Source organism: Patiria miniata, unplaced genomic scaffold, assembly GCF_015706575.1.
Source record: "Patiria miniata isolate m_02_andy unplaced genomic scaffold, ASM1570657v1 HiC_scaffold_10, whole genome shotgun sequence".
Taxonomy (NCBI): Eukaryota; Metazoa; Echinodermata; class Asteroidea; order Valvatida; family Asterinidae; genus Patiria; species Patiria miniata.
In genome coordinates, this window is record NW_024037048.1 from 8,284,499 (window position 1) to 8,304,377 (window position 19,879).

Consider the following 19,879-nt stretch of genomic DNA (forward strand, 5'->3'; position numbering starts at 1 on the left):
AAAAGACATCAATGGTCACTGAAAACCAGATTGTAATTTTGCATATTTATTAACGCATTTATTAATCCAGGCTTCCAGCACCGTATGGTTAATGGATTCAATAATGGAGAAAATGCAGAACTTAGCATGACGGAAACCTCACTCAAAGTGAAGATGGGACTGATATCAAATACCCTGTGAAATCATTCCGCCTGAACTGGTGTGAAAAAAAAAAAACAATTGAACGTTGTTTCAAAATTGGGTGCCCACTTGCACAATTGTTTTGTATGTGCATTAGCAGTGGAATCCAGTTATGAGACCCAAAACATTGTGCAATATGTTTTCTCCATTTTCGCAAAGTACAGTAGCCTCTCAGCAAAACCTTCAACAAAAAGTTCATGTACAGCGCGAGTGTTTCAACTTTGACTGTGTGTCAAGTTTTCTTGAAGATCAATTTGTTATACCACTCGCACTCGTGGCATATGGGACACAGACGCACTGCATTATTTCGTGTCCTTGGATAAACTAATATTACAGAATATAATTCAAGAAATGGGGACAAAACTCCAAAAGTGTGGACTTCTGTATATTCTATCCGGCAGTTGGAACACATGGACCTGAAATTCCATAATAGTGGGGCGCCCTCACGCATCTCCAAATTGTTTCAGGATTTGTCTCCACACAACTGTATGTACCACATTTTAAAATAAGTATACCTGATTCAAATACACTATGTTCAACTACTTCATTTTAATACTGAAAGGCCTTAAATCTTTGAGGTGAAAAACTGACACCTTACTAAATTTAAAGCAAAACCATTCTACAGTCGAGTCTCGTTAATACAAACTCGTTTGGACCTAGCCAACTTGTTTGTTATATCAGAATTTCGTATTAAGAGGAACATCAGTCCCATTCATTGTGCATATAAATGCAGTCGGGACCAAGGCCTTATGTTTGTTATAACCAGAATTTTGTATTAACAGAGTTTGTACTAACGAGAGTCGACTGTACATTGTTTCTACAACAGACGTTATGTGCTCAGGCAGATCAAAGGGCAATGGTTTTGTATCGCTGGGATAGGCATGAGTGTGTGTATTCATTTTAACTATATCAAAATAAGAAAAGAACACTCATCAGGCCGGCACTTATCTCCAGTTTTCTCGGCATTGAAACGACTGAGAGTATTTCTATTCCCCCTGGATGGGATGCCAGTCCATTGCAAGTTACTCCCCAGCTAATGCCGGCACACATTTATACTCCTGGGTGGAGAGAGGCAAGTGGGGATAAAGTGGCTTGCCTGAGGACACAACATACGACCAGCAGCAGGATTCAAACCCCTGACCCGCTGATCATGAGTCACACACCCTAACCACTTGGCCACACGCCCCTACCTGCAACGCATAAGGTCTAGACTACATACATGTACACTGGATTTAAAACACACTGGAGGTACTACACGATCATTTCAAGTTCTCTTGCATACTCGATGGCCTGCAAGGCCAGTTCGTGTGACGGTATGCTCTCCTCTGCTTTCTTGTCTGTGTGGAATACGAAGTAGTTATCCTTGCCCAGCTCCCAACCACGCTGAAAATGAAAGACAATGGGAAAAAAAAGGGCTGAGGATTAATTGCGATCTTCGAAAGTAATCGTAAGGCTTCAAAATTTGAAAATTTGAAAATTTGAAATTTTTTAGTCATATTGTTAATCCCATCACAAATCAAATCTCAAGTTAGTCAAATTACGAGTGAAGTCACATATAACAAACTTGAAATAATTTCGGAAGCTGCGGCCCAACTTGAGACCTGCCGTAGCTTATAATGTTAGTCACGTACATGATGTAAAAGTCTGTTCTTATAAATGCACAACTACTCAGGTGGTCGCGACTGTCAATTGAAAAGGATTCCCATTGTTTTGTAGAACGTCAGTTGGTGTATGGAGCATTTTATAGCATGTGGGAACATTGTGTGCAGTACAGTGCTAGCCCCAATGCGAAATGAGTGGCCTCGTGACCCAATTTTCCACGACTGCAATAAATTGGTACCGGTCAGTGGAGACCCGAAGCACGTGTTCTTGCGAGGGCCTAAGGGACAAGGTGATTGATTGCCAAAAATGGTATGTGCTGACATTTGTCACTAACCAACCAACCAACAGAAAGACAGGATGATTTCTTGAGCTGCTTTCTGCAGCTAAAAATAATCGTCTTGCTTGCAGCCTCTCTGAAAGGAACAAGTGTGCTTTGCTGAAAAAATATTTGGCGAAGTTAAATTCTTGTTTATGAAAATCCCATCATCTGTCACTGCCGGGCTCTTGCCCAATGAACTGGTAAACGCTCCAGGTATTTTTATGAAAAATGGTCAGTTGAATTTTCCGCCTACCTTTTCGCCGTAGGCCTTCATCTCCTGTGGCTTGGTGAAGAACAGCATTCTGGCGGCCTCGTTGAAGGCTATTCTCTCGTAGGCCTTGTCCACGCAGGCCGCGATTTCGTCTCTGATTGTCAGCAGGAGAATGTCGATGAAGAAGTTGTAGCTCTCGGCGGGGACGTTACCCCTGGCAAGAAATACCTGCAGAAGAGTGGTATTGTGGATTTACTTAAAAAGTACAACATTCAGAAGTAAAAGCAGTTTTTCCCAGTAATTTTTAAAGAAAAAAATGCTGAATAAACATTAAAGGCACATAGGAATGCTTAGAAATGCTTGCATTTATCCAAAAAGTAACCTACTGAATTATTTTATCAAAAAACTTCATACAGGAAACTCCGGCTAAAACGACATAGTACAACTCGTCAAATTGCTCAAGTCGGCCGTCTGACTAAAGTCCCGATTGTCCGTAATGCATTTCCATTGAATTTTTTTATTTCTAAGTCAGCTTTTGTAAGTCGCCATTTTGCTCAAGTCGTCGTGTTACTCTCGGTCCCCTTTCCATAAAAAGCATTACAAAATCCTTTGTGTAAGTCGGCATTCAACAAATCACGCATTGGTATCGACTTCCTGTACTGCGGTTGGCAAAGTGTCGAGTGAAAAGTGGTTTCGCACGGCCCGTGATCGCTGCACACATCGGTGTCGAAAAAGGGTGTCCTACTGCATACCACTACGCGGCGCTATAGGATCTTTGCTGCATACATCGCATATGCATTGTGAGCATATCAATACCAGCACCCCCTCTAGGCTGTACGCATGCGCTCTGTCCATTTTAGGGGTGGTCTTATTGAATGACTACTGCTGCAGTCAATGCGTGCGTGGTATATACCGGACCACGCACGCACTGTGCACGTACATATGTATCGTGGTCTCCACTATCAACATCCAAAACGTGATGATACAATTCGAGGATTAATTTGCTGGATTCAACTCAAGCATTAAGGAGATAATCCTGGGTAAATCGAAGCCAATTAGTGCAATGAATCATGTGTGCAAAAGACCATTCATGTAAGTCGGCAAAATGACGACTTCCAGCATATATCGGCATTTGCGAAAGTCATCACAAATTCTCGGGTCCTGAGAGTGCCGGTTTAGCTGGAGTTTACTGTACTTCGATTAAAGATTGCAATGGCACTAAACACCTTGTGAAATTGTTCTGTCTGGCTTGCTGTCATTTAGAAGAAATCAAGAAATGTAGGTGAAATCGTGTTTCGTGATCAAAAGCTTGTGCAGGTTTTTCCCCCAAGACAGGAAAAAGCAGAAATTTTGTCTATAGCCGGAAAAGTGGCACCCGTGATTATTACACACAAAAACATGTACACGCTTCTCGATCGAGAAAATTGAGCAAACCTTGTTGTAGCTGCCTTCCATGAGGTACTGCTCCATAGACACAGGGTGCTTGATGTAAATATTGTTCTGGATTTCTTTGGCCGGTAACAGTTCTAATTCCTGTGAAAAAAAAAACACACGTTAATGCAACCTTGAAACAAAGATTCCTAGGCCGTCAGGCTTGTGAAAAAGGGTGGAGAATGTAACTTGCATTTAGTTGAGAAAATAGTGTACTTATATCAAATTAGGTTTTGCCCTTCACCGACGTTTTTTAACACTGTATACTCAGTGTGTTACCTCTTGAGTACCCGCTGCTATGTACATCACATTCGAATCAGCCGACCAATCCCGTTAGCTCGGTGGTCGAGTGGAAAGACATCTGCACTAGAAAGCAGGAGGTCGTGGGTTTGAGTCCCACCCAAGTGATTTTTTCCAACTTTCACTCGGGAGGAAACACACTGAGTATACAGTGTTAAAAAACGTCGGTGAAGGGCAAAACCTAATTTGATTTCTATCACCCCGACGCAAAATTCCATCTTATAATAGTTTATGCGGTACCCGCTGCTATGTACATCAGATTCGAACCGGCCAACCGATCCCGTTAGCTCGGTGGTCGAGTGGTAAGACATCTGCACTAGAAAGCAGGAGGTCGTGGGTTCGAGTCCCACCCATGTGATTTTTTCCAGGAGGTAACACACTGAGTATACAGTGTTAAAAAACGTCGGTGAAGGGCAAAACCTAATTTGATTTATATCACCCCGACACAAAATTCCATCTTATAATAGTGTACTTATAATAGGGTTTACAAAGCAAATATTGTTAAACTGACTTGTTTCACGTTTTGGGTTTGTAGATGCTGGAAAAACCAAGAAAACCAATCATGTTCTTGTAGTCTGGTTCCCTGACCCCACTTAAGATTAAATGGAGCAATTTATAGACTTTGGGGAATTGTAAAGTCAGAGAATCAGTCTAGCAGGCTTGTACCCCTTCACAGGTGCTTACTCAATAATGCAAAGAAAATGCGGATTAACTAAATATTAAAACTTAGCAGCAGTTTTTGAAAAAAAGCCCACTTTCTCCAACGCTGGTTGGCCGACCAGTGTTGGAAAAATTTTTATTGAAAAGGTCAGCACACCAGGTGCCACGATTTTATCGGATGCTTGAGACTGTCATTCCTTAACAGTCCAGTAAGGTTTTTTATAATAATTTCATCATTTCGTTGTTTTATGTTTCCATATGTTGTATGTTCCCTTTAAATCCAACCAATGCGAGAACAAAAACCAATGACACACTTTTTGGTTTTCCGCTTAAAAACTACTCACCGTGTGGAACTCGGCGAGTCTGTTCTGTGCGAGTAATCTGAGTAGATTCAAACCTAGAAGCTGAAACTTGTAGGACGACTCCGGCAGCTCTTCCCTGCAATAAACAAATGAAGTCATCCCATGAATTATAATGGCGGGACTGATGCAGCGGGTCTCAAGCCAATGTTATTATAGTGGGCCAAATTGTGCAGCAATTTTGCCCCCAAACAAATAGTTTGTTGGGCCTGAATTTGAAGGGTCTCTAAACTCAAATGCTTTACGACAAGCTCTTTAACTGCAAATCTGTTAAACAATCTGTTTCATTTTAATTTGAAAAAAAATTACTAATCCTAATCCACAGACTGTGATTAGGGAAGGAGAAAAAGACATGAACTGCGTATTCCAAATGATTAACCCTAGTCATCCTGAATTCTCTTTGCATAAGTGGAGGTTTTCAAAGGATTGAGGATGTTTGGCAAAAATGTGTCACTTGATTTTGGAAGATGCGTTGTGGCAAGGTCTTAGGCTGTACCTTATGTTGTAAATGCTTTAGCCCTGCATAAATGTAGACCTCGATTATACTTGAAACCCCTCCGCACTGCTCCAGGATGTCACTGGCACTGACTCAACATATTGACAGTGATTGCTGGAGGATTTTCTTTTTCTCAGAGGTTCTGGGACAGGACTGAGTACACAATGCTCACAAAAGCTACGTTGATGAATGGCAAAGCCAAGAATTATAAGAATTACATAATTCTTCTCAATACAACCTTCTCTCCTGAAACTGACACTCACCTGTAGTCGAAGTAGTAGGGCTTTAGTTGTGCCATGTAGCGTTCAAATGACTGGATCTCTCCCTTTAAAACGCTCCATTGTACGCCAATCTCCAGAATGTCGCCTAACAACGAAAAAAACAATTGTCCTCATTCAATGAAGACGAGTGATATTTTTCATGCCCTGGTTTCCCGGCAGGCTGTCCAATGTTTTTATGGATATATTTAAAATTTCATTTTTGCTAGTGTTACAGACAGAATTTGACACTTGTAAACAAGTCTAGTAAACTTTCCTTATTTGCATAATTATGCATAAAAGCTCTGGCATTTTTGTTGCCTGAGGGCGCTGTTGGATTGGGTGTGGTCAGCTCCTTGGACATGCATGACCATATGTACATGTGTATGTACATGTACATGTACGCACCTATGGAGACACCTACATTGTACATGTAAGCAGACATGCTTTGATTGACATCACTGTGTAATTTGCCATTTATGTGACATCCCTTTGGAAGCTCAGCAAAAGTAAGTTTACTGACATTTATTTACTTATTTATGATTGTGATTAGAGATTTATTTTCATAATTGAAAAGGAAATTTGTGTGTAAATTTGGATTATTTAGCCAGTCAAATTGAACCATGTGAGCCACTCCTTGTTTGTCATTGAGCCCTTTTATATGATTGAAAGACATTGTAAGATGAAAAGTGTTGTTATTTATACTTACCATGGATAGATTTATTGAGCACTTGACTCAAAATTAGTTTTTGTTTTTCTTTATTCTTATAGTTGAACCTTGCTTGCTTGCTTGCTTGCTTGCTTGCTTGCTTGCTTGCTTGCTTGCTTGCTACTTGCTTACTACTACTTGCAACCTGATTGTTTGCCACACCCTACTGTACACATACTTGCTACTTGAGACACCACTGTGAATTGTGAATTAAAACCTTGTGACAGCAATCCAAGCATGAGTTTCAAACTGAGCTTATTTGTATTTCTGTAATCTGGGGAGGTTACAGCTAGAATTGCTGAAATGGTATGTGGTCAGTTTGCTTATCTTTTCATCTCATAATATAAATCCTTTGTTCTATCTGGAAGACTACTCACGTGCTATGATGAGTTCTTGTTTGGATGGTTTGCTGCCAGCTATGGGTAGGAATGAGAGATTCAACAGGGCAATCTGCAAGAACAAAAGTACAAATGGGTAAAGTCACTTGAATATTCATTTTCCAAACTTATTCGGTATGTTTCATTTTTAAATTCTTTCTTCAAGTTAGGTTTGAGATGGCTTATTTCTATGAAGTTTAGATCAAACGGGTGATTAATGAATTGCAGTTTTGACATTGACAATGTCATTCTGAAGATTTAGTTTTAATCATGAATAGGCCTACATGTAAATAGTGACTTTTTCACAATTGTCACAATCATTGTTGTATTTGCTTTGATGTGACCAGGTCAATTCCTAGAATTCCAGAACTATATTGGACAACATGCCAACGTTTGCTTTAACATTGGATGGCGAGACTGATCAGGAACTAATGATTGTTTTTCTGGGCCATTCAAAAATGTAAAAACTTGTTTTTAATCTGTATAGGCCTAGGCACAATTGCAGAATACCCCGCCACTCGATCTATTACCTCGTAGCCGGCTACGAGGTCACGGTTGGTTGACCTCAATAAACCTTCTCAGCGCTACTTGTATGTACTATGCGTCATGCTCCATTGCACTCCCACTTCGTACCCGCGTAGCCGCCAACAGGGTAGTTGGTTTGGACTTATAATTTTTTCAGCAACTCCCATTCCTTTTGTGTTGCTTCGTTCTCAAGCATATTCAAGGGGACTCCCACTCCGTATCCGCGTAGCCGCCAACAGGGTGGTTGGTTTGGACTTAGACTTTTTTTCAGCAACTCCCATTCCTTTTGTGTTGCTTCGTTCTCAAATAATGGAGGCACAATTGCAGAATACCCCGCCACTCGATCTATCCACCTCGTAGCCGGCTACGAGGTCACGGCTAATTGACCTCAATAAACATTCTCAGCGCTACTTGTATGTACTATGCCGAGTATGCGTCATGCTCCATTGCACTCCCACTTCGTATGACCGCGTAGCCGCCAACAGGGTAGTTGGTTTGGACTTAGAATTTTTTCAGCAACTCCCATTCCTTTTTTGTTGCTTCGTTCTCAAGCATATTCAAGGGGACTCCCACTCCGTAGCCTCGTAGCCGCCAACAGGGTGGTTGGTTTGGACTTAGAATTTTTTTCAGCAACTCCCATTCATTTTGGGTTGCTTCGTTCTCAAATAATGGACCCCCACTCAGTATCCGCGTAGCTGGCATGGACTTGAATTGTTTCTTTTCCAGTGGCTGGGTATTCTGCAATTACTCCAAACCTTTTCCACGTAACTGAACGAAGATGAAACTGAAAGTCGGTTGCTTATTAATATTATGTGAAGAACAACATGTGTCGAGAAAGTTGGTTGCGCGAATATAACTTTTATTAAGCACGAATTTGGGGTACTTGTAAAATGCGAATTTGGGGTATCGTACGTAGAGTACCCCGAATTCGCGCATTTCAAATATTCGCGCAACCAGCATTCCAGCAACCGGTACGGCACTCCCGGCAGCCTGCCATGGCCATGGAAGCAGCGCAATGCATTGCAAATGAATCAGCAAAATAAGTCCGAAATAAAACCGGTGTTACAACAAAGCCAAAACTGAAAAATCGGTTCATTCTAAAAAATATAGGTACATTATACCTTTAGCTGTCCAAGAATATCACCACACTTGTTCAGATTTGGAGGCTTCTTGCTCCATTCCCTGTTTAGTTTCTGGTACATCGACACAGCTTCTTTCAACGTAGTCGCCATGTTGTAGTAATAAATTGAAATAGCGCCCTCTTTTGGTTTCATTGGCATACCGGACGGACCATTTTCTAAACTCCGGCTGCATACCGTCTGATGTCACTCGTACAGTTTGGCAAGGGAACTGGAGGTTACCGGTGGGAGGCCGGAGTTTAGAAAACGGTCTATCCGAGCCGCGGCGCGGCCACGTGCACCATGGAAGCTGAAGAGGTCGCTGTTCATAAAAACAAACTGCACAAGTCACGGAAGTAGGCGGATGAGTCTCTGTATTTTCTTGTAATTGAGTACTAAATTTATTCATCATCATGATCATGGAAGCTCTGTACCTTGTTTGGTCTCTGACGTTACTGATCAACTGCAACTTTTGTTGCTGCGAAAGACTTGAACCGGGAATTTTTAACATTACTTTGAACATGTTGAATGAGGTAGGCCTCGCAAGTTTGAATTGAACTTAGGCACTGAGCTGGGTACGGTAGCTTGAGTAACTCGGCTCTAATGCCTATCGCATTAGAGCTGGAGTTACTCAAGCTACGAGTACGGCGAGTGTAGCTTTAGTTTCGATAATGGTGTTTTGGAAAGAATGATGCCACCTGACGTTACTTCAGCAGTTGTGTACAAAGTCTATGGAGTGTCACTGCACTGTCAAGACAATTTTGTTTCTCAGAAACTGGAAATGTATCTCACATTCTCAGTCCCCGATTCATGTCTTATCTTATCATCATTTTTGCAATGACCAGTGATGACTGACCTTCATTGAGATGATATATGAAGAAAAAAAGCTGCGTCAGGTTGAAAATTCTTTCCTTTTTGGAACAGTTTCTTGGGCAGAAATTGCAATTTTCCTGCGCGGTTTACAGTTGCAGAAAGAACACTTCCTTTTTTGTGATCCGTAGGAAGGATGAACTATAAAACGGTGTTTGTGTTTAAAATGCTGTAATTTGAAAAGTACATGAGTAATTTGAATGATTCTTAATGACTGGGCTTTCGTATCCTACATTTTGAAAGTGCTACAGGCAAACTTTCATTCAAAAATTTTGCCCTGCCATTTGGGATGTGCTTTTTTTTTTTACTGACCCTGCACATGTACATTGATTGACCTCATTGTTTGTGTGTTTTCTTGAATCAGGCGAATCGTTTTGGTGTTGTTACCAAAAACCTGGCGAATGAAACTGATATAGCCATCACAGGTAATATCGGCCAAGAAGAAACCCCCTTTTTTTAGAAATTTATATAGTATTGTCTTTGGTCCCTCTCTGTTGCACATAAGTGACAGGGGGGGGGGGGAGGCTATGGGCCAAAATCGGTATCAGGTCTAGTAGTTGAGATTTGTCTGAACTTTTTGGTGTCAGCTTGCAGTAAGGTCAACTTTACCAACTTTAAAACCAGCCAAGCTCATATTTATTCCCTTAAAAATCCATTAGTGCATGAGGAAACAAAGATATATCCCTTGTAAAGTAATTAGCTAAATAATGTTGAAATTTTGAAATCCATCAGTGAATAAAGCACACGTAGAAAGCTGGTAGAAAGATGGATTGGGATGGATATGGGTCAGTGTTTAAAAGCGACTGTCAATATAGCGTGTCCCAAAAAAAATGTCCCTCTCATAGACCACAGAATAATTACCAAAATCAAGTTTTATACTCAATTTAGTTTACATATTTAGAAAGCCCACTTAATTTTATAGTTCCTGTGAAAATTTCAAAGGTCTCGCTTCATTGGTTTTGAATACACAGGCTTTTATGTAACAGCAGTGCTTTCCGGCCCATTCCAAGTTTGATTAAAAGAAATGCACGCTACAGACATACCATACCTTATTCCATGCTTCACTTTTATTTCAACAACTGTGTTCTTGTTTTTGTTATTAAGTAACTAAAGGCAAGTTCATTTACCTTTTTTAAATGAAAACTAATCAAAGTTCAGTTCCACTGGTCGTGTGTGCTTTCACAGGGTGTGTTCCACTTATGGTTTGTTCTTCAATGTCCAGCTTGTAAACCTTTATTGTCCTCCTGCACATCCTTCCACCTGCAAACTTGGAATGGGCTGAAAAGCACTGCTGTTACATAATAGACTGTGTATTCAAAACTAATGAAGCGAGGCCAATGAAATTTTCACAGAAGTTACAAAATTAAATGGGCTTTCTTAATCTGAACACTAAATTGAGAATAATACTTGATTTTGGAATTAATTAAGCAGTCTATCAGAGGGACATTTTTTTTTGGGACACACTGTACAGCCTTTCACACGACAAAGTTTACAGTGAAGTTTTGTAAAGTCAAGTTACACTGTCAATCTTTGCGGGTCATTCTATAAATTTGGGGTCCACTTTTTTCCTGTCCCTGTTACATCCAACATTTTATCATTCTGATGCACTCCTTAATCCAGTCATCCTCCGAGAGTGATCATGAATAGCAAACTACACAAAACAAACACAGACCGGCCTCCAGGTGATGTCAAAACACGCTAATCCCTCGTGCCTTTTGCACACACACACTCAAAGTCTGTGAAGTCTTTGGAGGCACGTGTTGAACTTGAGTTGGCTGTTGTGCCTGGCCTATTGTTCTACAATTTCACTCCAGCGCACACCCTGGAACATATGAAGTTTCGGCAAGAAATATCGTACAAATAGTGTTGAAATCACTCTTGCGAATCCGTATTTGTGGCATTTGGCTGTATATATCAGGAGTTGAAAATCGAAACGAATTGCAAAGTTCTAATGTTTAGTAGAGGGACGGGGATAATGTCACACTTTGGGCCCTAAATTGTGTAGAAAGACCAATACAAAAATTACCTAATAAGGCCAAAAAAAAAAGTCTCCGGTTTCTGGTATGGAGCTTGCCCAAAAAGTGGTGCGGCGAGGCGGCTTTTTTTTTTTTTCCCCTGTTTTTTTTGCTTCAAATGTCGGCTGATGACTGCAAATGGTGCCCGACTAAACTTAGTGCAAATATTATGTGAGACCAGAGAGGCCACATAAAGCTTATTCTCGACCATAACCCAATCTAGAAACACGTTAAAATTGTGCAGCAGCAGGATACCAATCAAACCAGTGAGTTTGGCCGTTTTGAGACATCATCTTTCATTGAAAAAAAAAACTTGTTCATTTTGCCGACGCGCATGGCTACGGTGACGCGCGCGCATACCAAAAACCGGAGACTTTGTTTTTTGGCCTAACACATGTAATGATTTGTGATCACTTTCTTCTTTATACAGTAGTTGATTGTGTTGGTGAAGGAAAGTACACGATAGAGTGGATAGTTGGCTACACAGAATGCAACGTACTGCACTTTGTGAGTCAGACTTCAGTCTATTTATGGGATGGAAATTTTGTCGGGGAGATACAAAGTCAGTATTTGGTTGTGCCCTACCGAACGAAAACTTTGTCTGTGGTTAAGGCTGCTCTATGTGGACATGGACGATCTCTTCTTTTTTTTCTCCCAAAAATGGGACTTTCTTTTCTGTTATTGCATTTGATCCAGTCAATAAAATACAGTCCCAAGTCGAGTGGGTATGTTCTCATTTAAGGGAAGTAGAATCTTATAATCATTCCATGAAACGTACATGTAAGTGCCTCATCAACAGCGTTTTTTTTTTCTGTTCTGTTTACAGGCAAATGAAACACAGTACCTTGAAAGACTCTTTGATAGTGGTGGAAATTTTGAGATAACTAATGAGGAGGACTACATTCTTGTGCAGAGGAGCAACGCATCCAACGAAATGGACTGCCAACATGATCTGCAATATCTGCAGGTGGGGATTTTATAAGGGCTGGTCTAACCCGTCAGTTTAGTGTTGTGCACAGCGTAGATGTCCCCACACCCAATGCATCGTTTGCATATTCCTTTGAAAAGGCACAGGTGTCCTTAAAAGTGGATCAAATTCTAGGATTTTGAGAGAAAAAAATCTGCTCCGTGCACAAGTACCCCCTCAACGGTAAGAAAGGTTGCACCACGAACCGGCGTATCTCAATTTTTTGTCAAATTGAGTTTTTGTCATTAACGTTATTATTTTATCAAAGTGCTCATTCTCAGAAAGTTTTATTCCGATCTGAGTTTTAATTGCTTTACACGCTAAGTCCCATATTGCTATGACGTCACCAAGGAGCGTCGACATGAAAAGTGTGAATTTAGCGTGTCACGAACCGGGGTATCTCTGTATTTGGCGCACAGCCACTATTACGCCCGTTGTATGAAATACGATAAACATGATAAAAATCTGTTTCACGAAGTAAAGTGTATCTTGGGAACTAAATTTCTCAAAAACTAAGCAACTCAGATGCACACGGATTGCGTACAATAAAGTTTAATCAATAATTTACTAGCAAAAACGAAACACTTTGAATTCTTACACAGGGAGTATATGGAATGATCCTACAAAATAATGACCAATCATTTTTTTTTCAAAACACAACAAAATGTGTTACGTGGGTTCGTGGTGCAACTGACGATATGAACCTATCATCTTTGAGTTACTATTTTGTCAATTCCACCATTGTAACAACCCTTGCTTTTTGTTTTATATTTTTCATTTAATTTTTGTTTTCTTGTGTGCTTGAAAAGGATGAATCGGGCCCTGATAGCTTTACTTGCTACCCCAAGAATGATGTTGAACATTGTAAATTCCAAGGGGGATCACCAACACTCAAAACAAAACCGAATACACAACTCACGAAACCACTGCTCAAGAGATCTCCGGATGAATTGACCTCTGAACCCCCAACCGAAACACCGGTGAGTAGTTGAAGTCATGCATGTTTACATTACATATACCTAGTGTGGACATTCCTTCGTTTTCGTGTAGTTAAGAAAAACCTGTAAAAAAAAAATCAGGAAAAAATGCAACCTGACGCCACTTCCGCGATTGTGTACAAAGTCTATGGAGAGTCTAAAAAAGTATTCCCTAACAAAATTGGAAATATTTCTCAGTCCCGGATTCATGTCTTATCATTTTTGCAATGAATGACCTTCATTGAGATGATATAAAGAAAAAAGTGACGTCAGGTTGCAACATTTTTTCCAAAAATCATTTTACTCACACTGTGAAACTCTTTCAACCTATTTTTTTCCCTATGACTCCCTTGAGTGTTTCTCTTCATTTTGCGACGGATAAACCTATCCCAAAAATGCCTCTAAACCTGTTTTTTTCAGAGAGGGGGAAGCCTTGGGCAAGTCCACATAACGTATCTGACAACTGGTTTATGTGGACATCCTTTGTCCAGAAGTCCACACAGTGAATGTAATGCTTGTGCTATGAATTTGGTGTGCAACACCATTTTGTATTTCTTGGAGTGCAGGTATTCATGTAGCCCAAAATCTGAGTGACGCACCTACAAATGTACAGTGATGTTGTAGAGGTACCATGTACATGGACTTGTAATGGATCAAAAATACATCCTGGCTCCGAAACCACAAGGACACTTGGTTTTGCGGAGTGCCATAGTGCCTAGTGGTCTGGGGCGTTGAATTTGTGGTCTGCGGGTAATTCTGCAGGTTGTGGGTTAGAGCCCAGCATGGGCTATGATACTTCTACACCTTATACGGGTAGAAATAACGCCTAGCAGTGGACTACAGGTAGTTACCCATCCCAACCCTATTCATACTGTGAGGAGATTAGATGATCTTGTCTTGTTTCAGGGTGAGGGGCTGGTTCTTCCACACTTTCCTCTGAAACCCACACCTCGAGTGGCCTTTGGCCTTGTGATGGGCAATTTGCATTAAAAAGCATTAAAAAAAGTTCAACCTCCTGTGAATTCCAACTGTACTGTCGCCAACTATTTCCCATTGCTGTTTTGGTCTTTAGCCAGAAGTTGTTGATATTAATTTGGCTTAAACTTTGTTTGATGGTAAGACAATGTGTGAACCCTTATGGGACAATCATTCCTCTTGTGAAATGCAAGCCACATAATAAGCCGCCCTCAGGTTGACCTTGCGACGACAAAAAGCAGTCGATGACTGACTTTTCGGGATCAAGTTGCGCCAGAGATACGACTATACAAAAATAGCAGTCACCGATTTTTTTGCAACCCGAGTGTTAACTGCAACGATATCAAGATGATCGGCATCAGTGGGCGCTTAAAAACATCAACAGATGCAAGAGTAGAAAAATGTCAACTTCTGCGCCCCAATACAGTTCCCGACAGGCGGGAATCAATCACGGTCGATCTGTGTGATGTTACGATGTCGTGCATGCATCCGGATCATAATTCTTCATTGTGTAGCCTATCAGCTTGCGGTAAAAATCTTCTGGATCATAAATGAACAGATGTGGCCGTGGGAGATCGTTTGATTGTTATCAACATGAGCATTGCTATTTTGACGTCGCATGATCACATCTACGTCAAGGGTGACATGAGCATAGTTGCGATTGTTTTGTGTCGAGATGTCGCTTGTTCCACCAGAATAAAAGTTGCATGACCTGAGCATCACTTTTCTGTTTGATGCTGACGGTTCTGTCGCGGGGCAAGCAAATCGCAGGTCGACCTGATAGGAAGCCATAAATCTGCTGAATGGGAAAATTTGTTTTAACTTTTGGGGTATGTTGCCAGGAAATTGGCAAAATGAGACAGAACTGGGCACAGGCCGAAAAGAGAAAAATGCAAAACATGTTGATTTCCTTTAAAATTTGGTCCTACTGGTTTCCTACTTTTTCACCTGGGTCTGCTTAAAAGCCTGGAATTAGTCATCACAACTACTTACACATTGTTCTGCTGTGCTTTGTCAATGTACAGACGGAGCTACCAAACGGCAGAGTAACAAGGATCCCTCAACCTGGCCGTTACTGGGTTGTCGTACGCCTCACACCACGTCCGCTGCTTCCCACCAAGCTGCAAGTTACTCGTGAGTATTCATGTTTCAAGTCTTGTCCTTTGTTTCCCGGCCATGGTTCTGTTCAGACATGCAACTGTGCCACGAGAGTTTTTCTCAAGGTTCTCGGCTCCGCAAAAATCAACACGTTCAATCAATACAAAGTATCACTTACAATGTTCTGCAGTATGCTTTATGAAAGTCAGTGGTGTGTAAATTACTTTTTTTTTGACATTTTTTGTTAGTCACCATAAACATGAGAAACCCAAGTGGCTACTTGTCTGCCTTCCAAGCTCCACTACTTCCTGTAAGTATGAAAAAAATGATTGGTAAAACCCCATTTTTATTGTACATGTATGTTGTAATGTGTGACAAATGTTAGCAACACCCCTGCGAAGGTCCGAACCCCAATGAAAAGATGTCATCTTAAAACTGCCCTCAAAATGGCAGTCTCCAGTGCTACAAGTAATGCTGTTTGGCTAGCAACTTTTAAAATCCTAGACAAATTGTGACAGTGACATTTTTCTAGTGATATTTTTTTGTGTGGAATTACTTTGAGAATTTGATGTAAATAAAAAAATAACATTTGTATTAAAAGGGGTTCTGGCAAAATGAAACGGAACTGGGCCTACATTGTACGTTGGCTGGAGTGGAGAATAATTGTATTGTATTGTTGTTCTGATTTTCATATTTATTGCTACTTGTAATATTTGATAGGCTTATGTCTAATATACATATTTACAGAAATAGTATACAAATCATGGAATAAAAGTGGTTTTAAGAAGAAAAAAAATTGGCATCTTTCATTATCAAAACTCAAAACTGTACGTAAAGGCCTTATTCTCAGTATATTACTTTTTTTGACATAATGATAAATGCAAACTTTAAACAGCCATAACCTGTCAATGGAATGTCTGCTTGTAGTGCAACAAACAGAACAGTATTGTAAGGAGAATTTTATTCTCTTTCTCATACCAAAAACCCCTCATTTCGACCTCTGCCAAGTTCTGTCTCATTTTGCTAGAACGCTTCATATTTATCCTCCGACAGGAGCATAACATTCACCATTTGAGTTGACCATTTTGGAAAATATTAGCAAATGAATAAACAGGACCATTTGCCTTTGTTGCTGTCACTCAACATTTTCTCATACACAATGTGCATAATTATCAAACTGTCAAGGTGCATATGTGATAAATGAAAATGAAGATCCAAGTAGTGGTGTGCATTTATGAGTAGTTACAGGAACCAGGTACCCTATTGAAGTAAAACACAGATACCCAGGTACACCCGTCGTATTCCTGTAAAAAAAAAATCAACCCCGAAATTCACATCCCAGAAGTTGTCTGAAGGGTTGGGGTTTTTTTGCGGCGTAAACAGCAACTTTAGCGAGTGTCGACTGTTTTTGTTTTCCATGATGTGGCCGGTTTTCATTTTGAAAATTGCCCATCAAATGGCATTCAAAACTTTAATTCTTTGTCATTTGTCTTCAAATTAATGCACTAATTTGTAAAAGTTGGTTACGGATACCCGTTTTCCATAATCTGGTTCCGAATCCTAACATCAATGGTCTGGTACCCAGGTACCCGGTTACGATGCACACCTCTATTTATCCAAGCATGCTATTTTTGTGAATGCATATGGAAAACGAAAATGATCGGAAGAATTATTTAATGGGATCCGCAGTCCCATTGATGTAATTAGGTACAATAAAACAAAGGCTTCCATCGCTATATTATTTGCAGTTCTATGCTGTGATGTGTGGTTTCTACTCTGTCCTTCTGATCATCTGGCTTGTCCTCTTGTCACTTCAATGGCAGAACTTGTTGGGGATTCAGTTCTGGATTGGTGGGGTCATGCTTCTTGGTAAGCAAAACAATTGTGTTTTCTGCGGAGCCTTTATTTGCTCTTTTCACGCTTCCGCCATGGGCATGCACAGCCTCGATCTGGCAAGTTTACACAATGAAAATAGCCGGTTCAGTGATTCCCGTGTCGTCATTGCGTAAACTTGCCAGATCGGGGCTCTGCATACCCAATGGCGGAGCGTGAAAAGAGCGAATTAGAGCCTGTCTCAATTCTTAGAGAGTTGTGTGGACGTGGGCAAGTCCCCACAATGGGCCTTATTCACGAGTTGGCCATTTTTGTCGAGTTCCCTGAATGTATTTCATGAATTGTTAACTGCTGAATGGGATGGCGCCAGACTATTTATGCAGGCACAAAGCAGCCTTATTTTACTGTCATTTTTTTTTTAATTTGGCTTTAAACATTAGGGAATGCTTAATTACAAATTTTAAATTATTCATTGAAGCAGACTGGAATTAATTAGAGATTAACTTGCTTTCATTTCTCTTCACAAGTTCCAAAAATCAAGATTTTACCTCACTCTCAATCCAATATGGCCGACTCGTGAATACGGCCCATGTATCTGAAAATATATGTGGACAACTTTTGTTCGGAAGTCCACACAGTGAATGTAATGCTTGTCCATCAGTGGTCACCAAGCTTCATCTACATGTACTGGTCCCACACAGAGACCATACTTTGACATTTTACAAAGAGCAAAAGTTCCTCTGTTGAATGCCAGATGCCAGAAGTCCACAGATTCCACAGGTTTTTCCCTAATTCCAAAACAAATTCACTGTGCCAGTAACCCTAAAAGGGTCGGGTTATTTTGACCATCTCTCAGCCGGGGGAGGAGGGGGGAATCCACCCCCCCCCCCCCCAGATCTCGGCCATCATTGACGAAAAATTTTGAAACTCGGTGCATGTATAGAACAACTTATCATGAACATACCCAAGAAATTTCATGACTATAGGTCGAAGGGTTTTGGAATTATGGCTAATTAATTATTCATATGCACGAATGGTAATTCTGCTCTGTGTACACTACGTTTATGGGGAAATTCAGTTTTCACGTGTGCGCCGGAAAAATGTTCGGTGCGCGGCAACCTGTGGTCCGATTTGTATGTTTTTGGTATCAAAAGATGCGCAAGGCTCGAGGGCTAAAAAGTCAGAACTGCTCGGGTCGCGAACAAAAATTTTTCTCAAGGCTATCGCGGAAAAAGTTGAGGGGGGGAGGTGGATTCCGCCCCCCGGGTTAAGCACGCATGGTGTAGTATAAGCACACATGTAGCTCTCACCAGTGGCCACAGATTTAAAGCACCATCTACTAGTCCCATACGAAGTCCATATTTTGACATACAAAAACACGAAGTTCCTTTGTTGAATACTGCAGGCCTGCTGGTGATGGCCATATCTTGTGCCTTGTTCAAGACTGTCGACGATTACGGTGTGGCCATGCCGGGAGCTGCCGTAGTGGCTGAGCTCATCTCCTGCTCCAAGCGTTCTGTGGCTAGAATGCTCACTCTCAGCGTCAGTCTGGGACACGGAGTCACAAGGCAAGCTGGCATTGCAGAACTATAATGGGTGCTTTCCCTCTATCCAGAAAAATCTGTGTTGAACCTACAGTCCCAGCCAAAATGGTTGGGACACTTCCTGAGCCTGCCACGGTCACCCGTTCTCCTGCTCCCCCGCTCCCCCGCTCCCCCGCTCCCCTGGTCAATGTTGTTCTCTCCAGCTGATGGAGCACACACTGCGCAATGAATGACAACATTCGAGGGGTTGGGGCCGAGGGGTTGGGGGCCGAGCGAGATTTGGCCAGGATTGTAGATCCAACACAAGAGATTTCAGGGAACCTCTTTCACACTAGCAAGGATTCAACACGGCTTCTACGCAGGTCTAGCATTCTATTATACAAATATTGAGTGGCTCAGAGTGAAATGGGAAGAATATTATTGCAACGTAAAATCTGGACTTTTCCATTTCACGAGGCGAACCCGAGTAACCTGGAAAAGTCCAGGTTTTACCGAGCGATAATATTCCTCCCATCTTACAATTTGAAGCCACTCAATATTTGTTTTATAAACTGACATGAATATCGATAATTTTCATATGATATAATGTGAACTTCTAGTTCAATACAAAATTAGTGAAAAATGTCTTTCTCTCTTCCAAACCACCCCTTTGCGAAAATGTTTGAACCCAACTCTGTAGCGCTGGCTAGTGGCTATTTGAAACAATACGTGCAACGCGCAATGCTGAACGCGCGAACCAGCATGCATTTGCACACAAATAACGCGTCATGATCCTAACTGTTGAAGACCATTTCCCATTCCCCATGGGTGAGTGGGACTTTTTGAGTCCCGGTGTGAGTGGGAGCAATAACGAATGTCATGTGATGTGAGTTCCACCAATCAAATGACAAGCATCTGTATGTCAGTTATATACCGTAATTTCCTGCGGATAAGGCGCGCGGCGGATAAGGCGCAGGTCCCTAAAATCACCCAAAAAAAATTCAAACGCCAACAGATAAGGCGCACCGCCGCATAAGACGCATGTTTGACCGCACACAGAAGAACACCAGGCGTCAC

At 41.2% G+C, this 19,879-nt stretch overlaps 2 protein-coding genes across 3 annotated transcripts; one reads left to right on the forward strand and one right to left on the reverse strand.

Annotated features, from left to right (window-relative positions):
- Positions 1 to 1,286: 1,286 nt before the first annotated feature.
- LOC119736909 (26S proteasome non-ATPase regulatory subunit 8-like) lies at positions 1,287 to 8,700 on the reverse strand. Its single transcript, XM_038210938.1, has 7 exons — positions 8,548 to 8,700; positions 6,902 to 6,974; positions 5,822 to 5,924; positions 5,048 to 5,141; positions 3,747 to 3,845; positions 2,355 to 2,540; positions 1,287 to 1,563 (listed from the first exon to the last, which is right to left on the reverse strand). The coding sequence occupies exons 1-7, from the start codon at positions 8,698 to 8,700 to the stop codon at positions 1,432 to 1,434; spliced, it is 840 nt and encodes a 279-aa protein (XP_038066866.1). The 3' UTR covers positions 1,287 to 1,431.
- A 183-nt stretch (positions 8,701 to 8,883) lies between these two features.
- On the forward strand, positions 8,884 to 18,952 carry LOC119736919 (transmembrane protein 87A-like). 2 transcript variants are annotated; one of them, XM_038210957.1, is made up of 9 exons: positions 8,884 to 9,077; positions 9,779 to 9,839; positions 11,863 to 11,936; positions 12,256 to 12,396; positions 13,206 to 13,376; positions 15,374 to 15,482; positions 15,695 to 15,756; positions 17,195 to 17,315; positions 18,685 to 18,952. In XM_038210957.1, the coding sequence occupies exons 1-9, from the start codon at positions 8,958 to 8,960 to the stop codon at positions 18,870 to 18,872; spliced, it is 1,047 nt and encodes a 348-aa protein (XP_038066885.1). In that variant the 5' UTR covers positions 8,884 to 8,957; the 3' UTR covers positions 18,873 to 18,952. The 2 variants fall into 2 exon arrangements, with proteins under 2 accessions (XP_038066885.1, XP_038066877.1); XM_038210949.1 differs by having other exon boundaries at positions 11,860 to 11,936; positions 18,685 to 18,951.
- Positions 18,953 to 19,879: the final 927 nt, after the last annotated feature.